This window comes from Trachemys scripta, chromosome 3 (genome assembly GCF_013100865.1).
Source record: "Trachemys scripta elegans isolate TJP31775 chromosome 3, CAS_Tse_1.0, whole genome shotgun sequence".
In the NCBI taxonomy this organism is placed as follows: Eukaryota; Metazoa; Chordata; order Testudines; family Emydidae; genus Trachemys; species Trachemys scripta.
Genome location: NC_048300.1, coordinates 36195342 through 36207823, shown reverse-complemented (window position 1 = coordinate 36207823; position 12482 = coordinate 36195342). Strand labels below are relative to the sequence as shown.

The window sequence follows — 12482 nt, the reverse complement described above, 5'->3', positions numbered from 1 at the left end:
CTTTTCTCATACCATAGAATCAAGCTCTGATGATATGTAAAGTCCAGAAGGATTGCAGCTATATCTGGCACTGCTTGATGTCCTGGTAATGATCCCTCATGGACAGCTGCTTTGCAATGTCCACAAAAACATCTTTTTTCCAGTGTCCAGCCACAACAACTTCCTGAACCAGTGCTTCTTCCCAGATGGTGATCTGATCCATGGTCTCGGTATGGCTCCAAGCAGCTGTGCAAGGCATGTTGTGGGCTTTGGGAGTGTATCACAATTGTATCCTGAGATCCAGGAGCAAATGGGCAACATCTGGCTCCACACCAGCTTCTTATGGGGTGGGGGGTTGTCCTTGGAACTTGATTAGAGCAGGGAGGGCACACAGGTAACCGGACAGGTTAGTAATTGTCAATATGCAAAGCACTGTGGGGTAGCTATTGAAAGCATGCAAAAAGTATTGTGCAGCAGTTGGTCTACTGTTCATGTGGATGCAAACTAATTTAATTTGGAGGAAACCTCGTTCACTTTGCAAGATGACTCCAGAGTTGGCGACATATGTAGAGTTAGTATGCAGTGATAGATTGTGTCGTGTGTATGTAAGCATTTTCAAACCAGATTAACTTGATTTGATCCAATTTAAAACTCCCATGTAGACATGCCCTCCAGCTCTCTGAACTCTCATTCAGTTCAACTAAAGTCTTCCTTGTAGCAATTTCACTATGCCAACTTCCTAGCCAGTCATGTTTAATTTTTCCCACCCTACTGTATCCAGCGCTGCTTCACACTTATCTATCGATCTTAAGATTGTCCTTTCAGGACTCATGGATCCTCCCCCTTTGAATTCCTTTCTGCTCTCTACACCATTTCACTCTGGTGGTCATTACATCAGTCAGTAGGGTCAACTAACTCCAAGCTCTCATGGCTGACCCTCCTTACACAGCATTCCGCAGAGATAAGGTGGTGCTGAGATCTCACACTAAATTTATTTGCAAAGTTGTCTCAGACTTTCATTTAAATCAATCCATTAATCCCCTCATTTTCTTTACAAAACCCTATCCTACACATCAGAGAAGAAATTTCATACTAAGACATTTCAAGGGCTTTGCTATATTACTTGAATAGGACAAGCCCTTTTAGACAACCTATCTTTTTGTTTCCATAAGTAACACTTCTAAAACACAAGCTGTTTTTCCCCAGAGAATATTTAAATGGATTACACCGTGTATTCAGTCTGTTATTACATGGTTGATATACATCTTCTGCCAAATATTCGACTGGGGCGCAGGCTGCCTTGTCTGCATATTTCAGAAATATAACCATGTCTGAGATGTGCCAGGAAGCCACCTGGAGTAATCCTAGGGTGACCAGATTTTATAGGGACAGTCCCGATTTTGGGGTCTTTTTCTTATATAGGCTCCTATTACCCCCCATCCCGATTTTTCACACTTGCTGTCTGGTCACCCTAAGTAATCCCCTCACTTTTGTTAAACATTTTGTCCTTGATTTGGGCGCAAGATTGGATGCCAAATTTGGGAGGTCAGTGTTACAATCAGTGTTTTAGTTAGTGGCAACTAGGACTCCTCAGTTTTGCCATCCAGATGGGGCATTGCTTGCCAATCACCTAGAGGGGGGAGTGGGATGCACATGGACAATTTCTCAAAGAAAAAAACCAGCAACTTACTTTGCAATAATTGTGGTTCTTCAAGATGCTGTCCATCAGTGTGGATCTCATGACCTGTCCTCCATCCCCACTTTTTTTTTTTGGTGAGTCTTCCTTAAATTGATTTTCTGAATTAGCTCTAGAACTGAGGGATGTTTGCAACTTCTCTGACCTTTATATGCTGTTGGCTTGGGTGGGACACAAGGATATGCAGGGCTCAAGTGCAGCCACACAAACACTGCAAATCAAAGCTTCTAGTTTCATGTGCACCTAGAGTGGGATCCACGTGGACAAAATGTTTTGAAGAACCATAACAACTGCGAGGTAAGTAAATGTTTTGTTTTAAATCAACAATAAGAGTGAAATACTGCATGATCTGTGGAGTCTCTGAGCATTTTCAACTTCCACTTAAGTCAATAGGAATTGAAGGCACTCCATACTTTGGAAAATCAAGTCTAAATTCCTAGGAGCAAAGGAGCATCATGAATCCAAAGGATTCCTGAACCTGGAACACTAGTTGTGGTGTTAGTTTGCCCTATTATTTCATATTGCTCTATTGCAGTGCTATTGTGTATTTTTACTGTTTACTGATCCAAAGGAAAGTTCACATCAGTTTGTTCTTTCTTTTCTGTCTCTAGTTTGCCTATCACTAGGGCATCTGAATGTTCTATATCCCACAGGTTTAAAATAAGTATCGTACCAGATAAAAGCAGCATGTTTTCAAAACTGACCTAAGCTATTTTGTTGCTGATCCCACAGCTACTTTTATTCTCAGATCTAAGAGCAGTTGTTCTGTTGAATACGTTACATAATTTTATAGCATTGATCCCCACTTAGAAGCAATGGAACAAACTAGCTTAGCACAATTACAAAGAACAGGAAGAATTACAATAAGGTATGTTGGAAAAAATTCCAACCTTCTTGCCTAGAATAAAATGCCAACATCTTTGCTAATATGAGTTGGATAAACTTACCATAAAAGTCAAAAGGATTTGATTGTTCAGGGCAGGCATAGTTGCAATCACTAAAAAATGTGATCATTTCTGGAGGGTCCCCACAGAAAACCAATTCTCCAAAACTCATGATGGCGATTTTGTCAAATAACTGGTTGGACAACACAATATATATTAATGAGATCAACTTACTACTAACAAGGAAAACATGAATACTGGAATAGTACTTTACAATTTGGTAAATAAAGGCTCTTTAACAGGAAGAGTAGATTTGACCCATCATTACATTTCCTTATTGTATTTCTGAACTGCCAAATGTCTTTTTAATCATAAACTATTAGAACTGACCCTTTTTATAGGTATTGGATCCTACCAGCTATGAAAAGAAAGGTGCAGGCTGAGCACAGGAATGGGAACCATGAACTCTTGACTTCTCAGTTTTGACACAACCTTACTTTGTGACCTTGGTCAAGTCACTGACCCTCTCAGTGTTTTAGTAACCCCAGTCTGTAAAATGGATGCAAATATACTAATCTGCCTCAGGAGGGTCAGACATGCAGGCTTACTACTTTCTGAAAGCCAGGTCCCTTTAAGGGTGTCTCAGGTTGGGTACACAAAATCACCAGCCATTTTTGAAAATATTAGCCATTATGTACATTGTCTTTTTAAAAAAAATAAAACGCAAACTATACCAACTGTGCCTCAGCCTATCTGTCATTGGTTGGTCAATTTCTTGCATCACAGAAGAAATGGGTTTTGGAGAGGAATCTGGAGAGGAATTTGTTATAAGTTCAGAAAAGCAGGGACGAGGAAAGCATGAAGGCAGTTGTGGACAAATGAGCAGTTGAGGTTAGCATCAGTGGTACAGCAGAGGGATCAATGGAAAGTATGAATAGAGACAAGAACAGAGAAGTGGAAAGGGGCAGAGCTGTAAGGGCCCAGAAGGTGAGGACAAGCAGCTTGAATTTGATGCAGTGGAAAATGGGAACTAGTGCTGGGATTTGAAGATAGACTGTATTTAATTTTGTACTAAACTCTCATCTGCAAGAAAAACTGCATGGAGTGATGCTCAGTAAGAAGCTATTATTATTTTGATATTCCTTACCCTGAAAAGTTCTGACCGTGGTTGATGAATTGTAATAATCACAATTCTGTCTTTGCGTGCAAGTTCCGAAAGCAACAAGACAATCTGATTTGCAGTCATGCAGTCCAGTCCCGTAGTTGGTTCATCGAGTAACATGACCTCTGTGAATAACCAGGATAATTTCTGAAAACTCAGTTAAATGGTAAGCAAATTTATAGTTTCTGTTCTTTATAGGTCATTCAATGCGCACTGTTGAATTATCTCTAAAGTGTGACAGCCATGCAAACCTGTGTACGCAAAACTACAACACATTTATTTCTCTGGCCTGATCCTTCAGCCTTTAGTTGCTTCAGTGGTCCATTTTCAACCACAGTGAATACAGAGTGCAAGATCAGGTCCTCTCTTTGATACCAGAATTAGAACTTAATAATTTTTTCATGTTGATTTTTTTCTTAGTGAAGCTACCAAAATAGATTCAGTGTGTTTGTCAGCTTTTAGAATTAGCATTATAAAATGATGCTTATAAGGATAGGATGCTACATAAAATTAGCTAAAAGTGTGTATTCTGCATGCATACAGGATACATAACTGTGCTTTATATAATAAACTATTTAAAATTATCCTGTAGTACAGTATATAGTTCTGTATGTGAACCAGTCTTATTAGTGCATTATTTTCTTTGTAATTTTCTTTGTATTTTATTATACATAAGAATTCAGGGGGTGGGAGGTGAAGGAAGAGAGAGACAGTCCTGGAAAATGAATGATTTTATTTTTTTCACAAAAATGGTACAGCGTGGAAAATTCCCACCCTGACCAGTCCACCAATTTTATTAGTATCTCTGACTGCTGTCATTGAACCAGAGTTCATACAGTGTATAATGTAGTGTAGATCATTCATCAAGGGAAATACAATTCTCATTTCATCACTGGCTGAATTAATGTAGCAAACTACAAATGTTGATTCTTTGAATTATTGCAACATAGGTATTATACTGCCCCTTTTAAGTTCCCAACAGAAATCATAATTTCTTCACAAAAATGTTCAAGAAAGTAGTGGATACAGCATATCAGTGCTCTACTAAAAGCTTCATTAGCTAAGGTATGGAGTATGCTTCATTCACTGGCTGGTTGCATTAACTTATGTACGAGCACTGCTAAATGGTTATTCCAATTGAATTGCAAATTTAAGTAATTGTCAAAGCAAGTAGAGCTTGGGTATGGGCTACTTTTTTGGCTCTGTTTTATATCCAAATAAATAAATATGAAGGACTAAGTAATAATAATAAATAATAATATTTAGCACTTACATAGCACTTTGAAAACACAAAGTGCTGAACAAACATTACAAAATTAATCCTTATAACTCCCCGCTAAAATAAGTAAGTTTTATTAGCTCTGTTTTACAGATGGGAAATAGAAGCACAGTTGTAAAGGACTTAATTTAAGCACATGGTTAAACACATGCTGAAATCCCTAAGATCTATGCATGTGCTTAAACTTAACTATCAGGGTCTACGTGACTTGCCAAGGCCACAGCATAGGTCAGTGACAAAACAGGAGTGTCAGCCTATGCTCTAGTCACTAGACATTTCTGCCTCTCTGCAGAGCTGATTGTGCACTGAGCCTGCATGTTGAAATCAATGGCAGTTTGGAGTGTGGATCTGTAATAGAAGAAAAATGCTATTATATTTTAAAATGTTATTTAGAGGTGGGTGGTGGGAGTGTGTGCAAAGTGACAGCCTAATGAAAAGGACAAGGTATTTGTTTTATTCTGAAAAGCTGTTCGGTACTCACTAGGATCTTGTAATAGCTGGGCTGCAATTGAAACGCGACGCCTCTCACCACCAGAAATTCCCCTAAAAATACGGCTTCCAATGACATTAGTAGCAACATGGCTGAGGCTCAGCTCAGCCATAACAGCATCTACCTGCAAAATAGTTACAATGTAAAAAGAATGTGAAGTAATGTTCACTGCCCGACTCAGACAGTTGCACACTACATTAAAAATTGTGAGAAGCAGCTCATAGCATTCTAAACTGCCCCCAATATGCTGCCCACGCTCCATGTTAGTGGGAGTTATTTACAATAATCTGGAGTTATTTTTATTTCATTCTTGGATGGGAAGGTAGAATTTCATTTTCAGTTGACCATTTACACCAGCACGCTATCTTTAAAGTTCAACACGGATCAGTCAGTCAAGTGTCTCTGACACTGGTTTTCTACTTACACCACCTGATGCATAGCATCTTAGCCATCTGTCTGTCCATTAGTTTAAATGACTGGCAGTGGTCAGTTTGGAATCTCTGAGTATTGTTCTGCATCTGCCACCTATAGAGTTTTCTCTATTGAGTGTTCTTTCTGAGGAGTACGCTTTTTGTAGATGTCTATGGTTTCTGTTGAACTCTCCATTGTCAGTTTCAATCACATGAGCTGAGCAATTAATTCTTTTTCTTTACAACAGCTGGAGTTGTCCATCCTTTTTCTCCATCCAGTTTGGTTCATCAGATTCTAGACCCAGCAGTTCTCTAACTGAGTGACGTCTATTGTAAAATTGTTCATAATCTCTTTTTGCCTTTTTATCTGATTTGGCTATTCTCTTCATGTCTGGCCACTTTGGAGAGATGTGCTTTTCCAAAAGCAGAACAGTATTTGAATTGTCTTCCCATCAGGAATTGTGCTGGACTATATCCAGTACAGGCTATTGGTGTTGATCTGTAGCTCAGAAGAGCAAGGAATGGACCTTCCTGCTGCAGTATTTTCTTGCCTGTCTGTACAGCTCTCTCTGGTTATGTAAAGGGGCCTTAAAGTGAGCAAGGCCAGAGCAGTGTATAGGGGCCTTAGTATAAATGAGAATCAGGATGTAGGGCTTTAAAGAACCAGGAAAGCTGTGTTTCACTGACCAAGGGACAGGTTCTGTGACCTTAGTCAAGCACAACTCATGTTTGCTTGAGTGAAGGCTGCAGGCTAAGTCCTAAATAGATGGAACCTCCCAGGAGATGGAACTCCACACTTGATGGGTAAACATCTTTGTCTAGAGGCCACTATCCGATTCCTAGGCAACTTCTCACAAACAGCTTCATAGACTTCCATACACCAAAGGCCGCCTGGCAGCAGCCATTTGCCCTCTTGCTAGAATGTTCTTCTACCAGACACCTGGCTGTACCTGTATCTTGCCAGCTTTAGGGCACAAGTAGAATTCATCTTTTTTTTTTTTCTTTTTGGAAAATTGTAAAAATGGCATCAATTGCCAGCTCTATGCAATAAAGCACCTGGATAGGCACAAGTGACACTAAGAAATTAACAACCTAGATAGACCCCTCCTTCTGGGTCTCCCAGTCCATTTGGTGTTTATTTTTGTTGTCTCTATTCAGATGGCTAGTTCAGTGGGACAGAGGCTGTGTTTCTTCTGTGCATGGTGCAGGGCTGATCATTTGTCAGGGGTTAACAAATAAATAATATCTTCAATTCCTCACAATAAAGCAGCAGTAAGTGGGGAGGATATAAAAGTTTGGTTCTTCTTCCAGGAGGGAAATGATGGTATGTAATGTGCCCAGATACTATGGGGATGGCCACTTCAGGAGTTCTGAATTTGGTATCAAATTCATTCTCCCATGTGGTAGCAATTGGTACTGCTTCAGGAATGACAATTTCATTCCAAAGAGACAAGGTGGGTGAGAACATCTTTTATTGGACCAACTTCTGTGGTGAGAGAGAGAAGCTGTTGAGCTTACACAGAGCTCTTCTTCAGGTCATCTTCCTCTGTGTAAGCTCACAAGCTTGTTTCTCTCACCAACAGAAGTTGGTCCAATAAAAGATGTTCTCACCCACCTTGTCGCTCTAATATTCTGTGACTGACACAGCTACAGCAACACTAATTTCATTCCAACATATTCATTATTTCCCCAGATGGCAGCAGGACACAGAACTGGCAGTCAGGAGACCAGAGAGTTTTATTCCTGGCTCAGTTGCTGAACTTCTTTGTGATCCTGAGCAAGTCACTTCACTTGTACATGCCTGTTTCCTCATCTGTAAAATAGGAATAATGATACTTGGCTTCCTTTGTAAAGCACTGTGAGATCTAAGGATTAAAAGTGCCATTGATGAAAGGATAATGTGAGAGCATGAATTGAACTTGGGCATCCAAATCACCCTAATTTTATAGACACTACCTTTTAGCTATCTGATCCGCTGGACATATCTGAAAAGATTGTATTGTTTGTCTCAGTGGAAGAATAAAACATACTGACCTTCCTTTTAATGAAGTCGTTGGAGTGCTTCTGAAGTGCGAGTAAAGCCGTGTAAGTCAAAGATTCTTGTATGGTGAGATAACCTAACAAAGTATCATTCTAAAATAGGAAAAGAACAACAGTATTGTTGACGAAGTGGGTATTCACCCACGAAAGCTTATGCTCCAATACATTTGTTAGTCTATAAGGTGCCACAACTCTTTGTTGCTTTTTACAGATCCAGACTAACATGGCTACCCCTCTGATACTTAACAGTATTGTAGTAACTCTGGGCGTGGTTCTGCTTTGACACACATTTCATATCAGCATAGTTCCATTGACTTCTATAGAGTTACTCCTGATTTACAGCAAGGTTAGTGAAATCACAATCAAGCCATATGATTCTATTATTATCTCTACAACTTTGTGATAACAAAAAGTTCCATGCATATGAATTAAATTAAAAACAACCTGTTGAACATATGAGAAGCAGTCCTGAAATTGTTCTTTCTTCAGCTCTTGCCCATTCATGTACACTTCACCAAAGAAATTTCCTTTTTGTCTCAGTCTTCCTGATATTGCATCCAGCAGAGTTGTTTTTCCAGAGCCTGTTAGACAGTTTAAAAAAAAAATCTCATTCACATTAATTCTTACTTTTATTATAGCAGTACCTATCAGAGGCTGTGACTCCATTGTGCTAGACACTGTACACACATCTAATGAAAAAATAGATATATATTTTATCACTAACAACAGTGTGAAAAGGCAGCCCATGAAAGTTAAATGGAGTGTTAGAGTCTGTGTAAATTTCTATTGATTTCTCATCACTTGTTAAGCACTCTAGTTATGCTTGATGCTATACAAAACATTGAGGACTACAGTTCCTGTCCTATCTTTTAAAATCTAAACAGAAAGACAAAACAGATCAGACAAGGATGGAGGACCAGGGCTGTTTCTGCTTCAAAGCATTGAGAGCATTTCTTTTTAGGAGCATTTTTATAGGAGACTAGTAGGTTTCGTGGGAGAAATAAGTACTGAGGAGAAATGTAAATGAAGAAATTTCACCTTTGGTTCCAGGGGCAAGAGGGAATTCCAGGAATAAGGGGCAACGTGGGAGAAGCTATGAAGATGAGAGTGGGAGAAGGCCATGAAGGTAGCAGGGAGACAGGAGGTTGAGCAGAATCGTGAGGAAGAGGAGCAGTAGTAAGAGTCAAGAGCAGCGCTGTAGGCGGGGCAGGTAGCTTGCACCACATTTGGAATGCAAGAGGAAGATAATGGAGGATTTGAGAGGGCCTAACTCCTCTGCAGCACAAGGCCTATGCACCATTTAAGTGCCACTGGAAGCTCAAAAAAGAGCTTAAGTAGGGCTTAAGTGATTAATAGGCCCTGTGCTGGCTCTTTGCACAGGGTTTAATTTAATCCAAGATGAAAAAAAGATTAAAAATGTTAGCCCAGGAAACCATATAACAATCACATACACAGACCTGAAAAACTCTGGCAAGTTTGGAAGAAACCATATTGTGACACAGAGGCCCCTTGGGAAAAGATCCCCTGTTCTTTGCAAACAACTCTCATCTCAAGTCTGACAAACTCACCACACCAAACACATCATACAGGGTATTTATGCATAACGGCTAACATGTAAGGTATCTACTGAAAGCTCGTAACTTATTAAAACTCATCATCATTGTGAAATGTATGTATGGGTAATATTGAAGAAATAATATAACTATATTGAAAGGATGCTTTTTTGGTCTTGGAGTAAAAGTTAGACACCAGGGGATGATTCATCTCAGTGATGGATCATTCAGGAAGAATTGTCAACACTCCCATATTACCCAGTGAGGTAAGGAGAGGCTCAGTTGTCTAGCCTTGTTTCCCAAGACTATCAATGGAAAACCATTAGAGACAACTGAAAACAATTGAAACAACTTGGAGGTGGAAAAGTACCATTATAACAGACAGCGGGATCACCCTATAAGTGAATAAAGACAAAAGACTGTTTCAGCATAATACAGAGTGGGGAAAAGCACTCTGGAGCCATTCACTGAGGAAACAACTTGTGGCATGGGGATGTTTTCATGAAAGTTTGGATCTTGGTTCCTGCAAAGCCAGCCAGCTCTACAACAGACTGAACTTTCAGGGGAAAACCTACTTTATTAGATAGGAAAGATAACTATTAATAAGCATAGGCCCTAGTTTGCGTTTTATGATTTTGTTTCATATTGTGACCATTCGTTTCCATCACTATCTTGTTTCTAATTGACTCTTCATTGTTTCTTAAAGAAATCTGTGGGGGCAGAGGATCTGGAATTTCTGTGAGTAGCCAGTTTAGGGGCTGGATATCTCAGGGGAATGTTTCAAAAGGACTTGGGGACCAGGATGCACCTATTGTTAACCTGCAAGGCAAAGACCGGGCTGGCATAGCCTGGAGGAGAGTGCTTGAGTGGCTGAAAGGCTGGTGGTGTCAGGGCACTAGCTTAAAGTTACAATGGGCAAGACCCTCTCTCACTAGAGGCAGGGAGTAACAAGGCGACTCACTGTCCCTGGTACCCTGAGAACAACCACACATATATTCTACTGAGACTGCGACTGAAAATGCCATGTTTTTAAAGAGTATAGGTTGACGGTGACTATGTATGCATTGATACAACTTTTCTTTTTCAGAAAGTCTTTGATAGTCTGCAAGAGTTCCATTATTTAAAAATACAAATCTTTTGGCTAGGTCCTTGACCCTGCTAAGGTCACTTGTGCAGTGCAAAGTGACCTTAAAGGCACCCTGCGTGAGAATCTACAAGTAGTGGAAAGCCAGAATAGCCAGCTCCATACCAGCACCCCTCCCAGCCCCTTCAAGGTAGGCAGTGGGAGGGGATACTCTGGTGTCAAGGGTGTGGAGACTTAGGGCAGTGTGCTTCAGTAATCCTCACCAGTGTAATGTCCCCAAGAAGGCCATTCATAGGCTAGAGCCTGCTGATAACAATCGAGAAGTAAATTATTAATCTAAGTAAACCAGTGCTTATCCACATTGTGACCTTATTACAGAAGTGCCCACATTCAGCACATTCTACAAAATTCATGTAGCATGTTTTTTTTTAAGTAGTATCATTTTAGATTTGGAAGTTTTGAATTACTTACCAGAATTTCCCAAAATTGCCATGATCTGGCCACTCTCTATGTGAAATGAGACATCTCTGAGGATCTGCCGTGTGTATTTTTTATGATATGATGGGATATCCCACCAAAGTCCAACACGTTCTCTTTTAAAAAAAAGAAGGTTGAAAAGGATGAAATGTGGCATTTGGAAGAATTTAAAATAACATGTAAAAAACATTTAAAAAATTGGGCTTGTGCCCTTTTTTGCTGCTTTGCTGTATAAAGAGAATTGGGAAAAAATAATTTCTAAAAGGTTTTTTTTCTGCTTGTTTTTTACCTTAGTAGAACCAGACTTAACCTTCCTGATCTAACCTGGTGTTGGTGGATGACCAAAGGGAGGTATAAGTAATATTTATTGTGAGCTCTTTAAAAGTAAGGATGAGGGTTTTAGACCTTTAACAGAACCACTGAAATTAAATAGCAATTAACAAAAAAACAAAGTTTTAAACAGACTTGACTAAAAATCCTTTCCCCTTTTAATAGCTCATCTTATTCTATATTGGCTCTATTGGCATCACCAGTTCACTAGCTCTCCAGTCATATCAGAGTCTTCCAGCCAAGACAGAAGCTTAAATGTCTAAAAACAAGCAAAAGAAATGAAACCACAACCCTTTCAGGCTTTCTTTATACATAATAAAGATGCAAGAAAGGTACAGGCCTAGTTTTATTCTCCTTTGGAGACCTCCTTTAAAGCATCACATATAAATCTTCAGAAAGCAGAATCACTCCTTACTCTCAGGAAAATATAGTCTTAACTACAAGACAGATAGGGCCAAATTCATCCTTGGTGTCTCCCTTCACTGGACTAAGACTAAGGTCCATTGTCTTCAAACTAAATCCCTGTTACTGTTATGCTATAAATTAAGGGAAGTCTTATCCCCATGGTCTGAGGATTAGTGCTATTGCAGAGTCCCAGCTTACATTGCTAGTCCTTACTAGCTTTACCTGACTGTGTAAGAGATCCCATGGACGCTGACACTGTTATGTGGAATCACAACAGACGCCCTTTCTTCTGCTCTGGAACCTCCGCCGCTCCTTTCCATCTCAGTAGGCTGCATCATCTTCAGGCAGACTGGACACTTTACTTAAATCACCCTCTCAACCAGCTGGTAAATCAGTTAATTCAGGTAAACACTCAGCCACCAAGTTGCTACTGCATTAATGAAGAGGGTGTAGCTTCACTCTGCCAGTAGTCCACAGGATCAGTCATGGACTCAGCCTTATTTTTACACCCAGGAAATTATTCGACAGAAAGCTGTGTAGCTCTCAGTTCACTTTTTCTTTCTTCTCCTTTCCAAGCACAGTTAGCAGATTAGCCATAACTATTATCTGATTAACCTTTAGCCTGAGCTGTTACTATCCCAGAAAAGGAGAACATTGCTCCATCTACAGAGACACGTAGACCAGAGAGACCCA

At 39.8% G+C, this 12482-nt stretch overlaps 1 protein-coding gene across 2 annotated transcripts in view; it reads right to left on the bottom strand.

The window, feature by feature from the left end:
* The window catches only part of ABCG5 (ATP binding cassette subfamily G member 5), a 29913-nt gene extending 17457 nt beyond the window's left edge, over window positions 1–12456 (bottom strand). The window contains exons 1-7 of one of the 2 annotated variants that reach the window (XM_034764439.1): window positions 12012–12456; window positions 11049–11170; window positions 8385–8521; window positions 7935–8033; window positions 5482–5614; window positions 3707–3846; window positions 2623–2752 (exon numbers count right to left, since the gene is read on the bottom strand). In XM_034764439.1, the coding sequence (XP_034620330.1) occupies window positions 2623–2752; window positions 3707–3846; window positions 5482–5614; window positions 7935–8033; window positions 8385–8521; window positions 11049–11170; window positions 12012–12127 (877 nt within the window). In that variant the 5' untranslated portion in view covers window positions 12128–12456. The remainder of the gene's footprint in view (window positions 1–2622; window positions 2753–3706; window positions 3847–5481; window positions 5615–7934; window positions 8034–8384; window positions 8522–11048; window positions 11171–12011) is intronic. The other variant, XM_034764438.1, reaches the window with a different exon arrangement.
* Window positions 12457–12482: the final 26 nt, after the last annotated feature.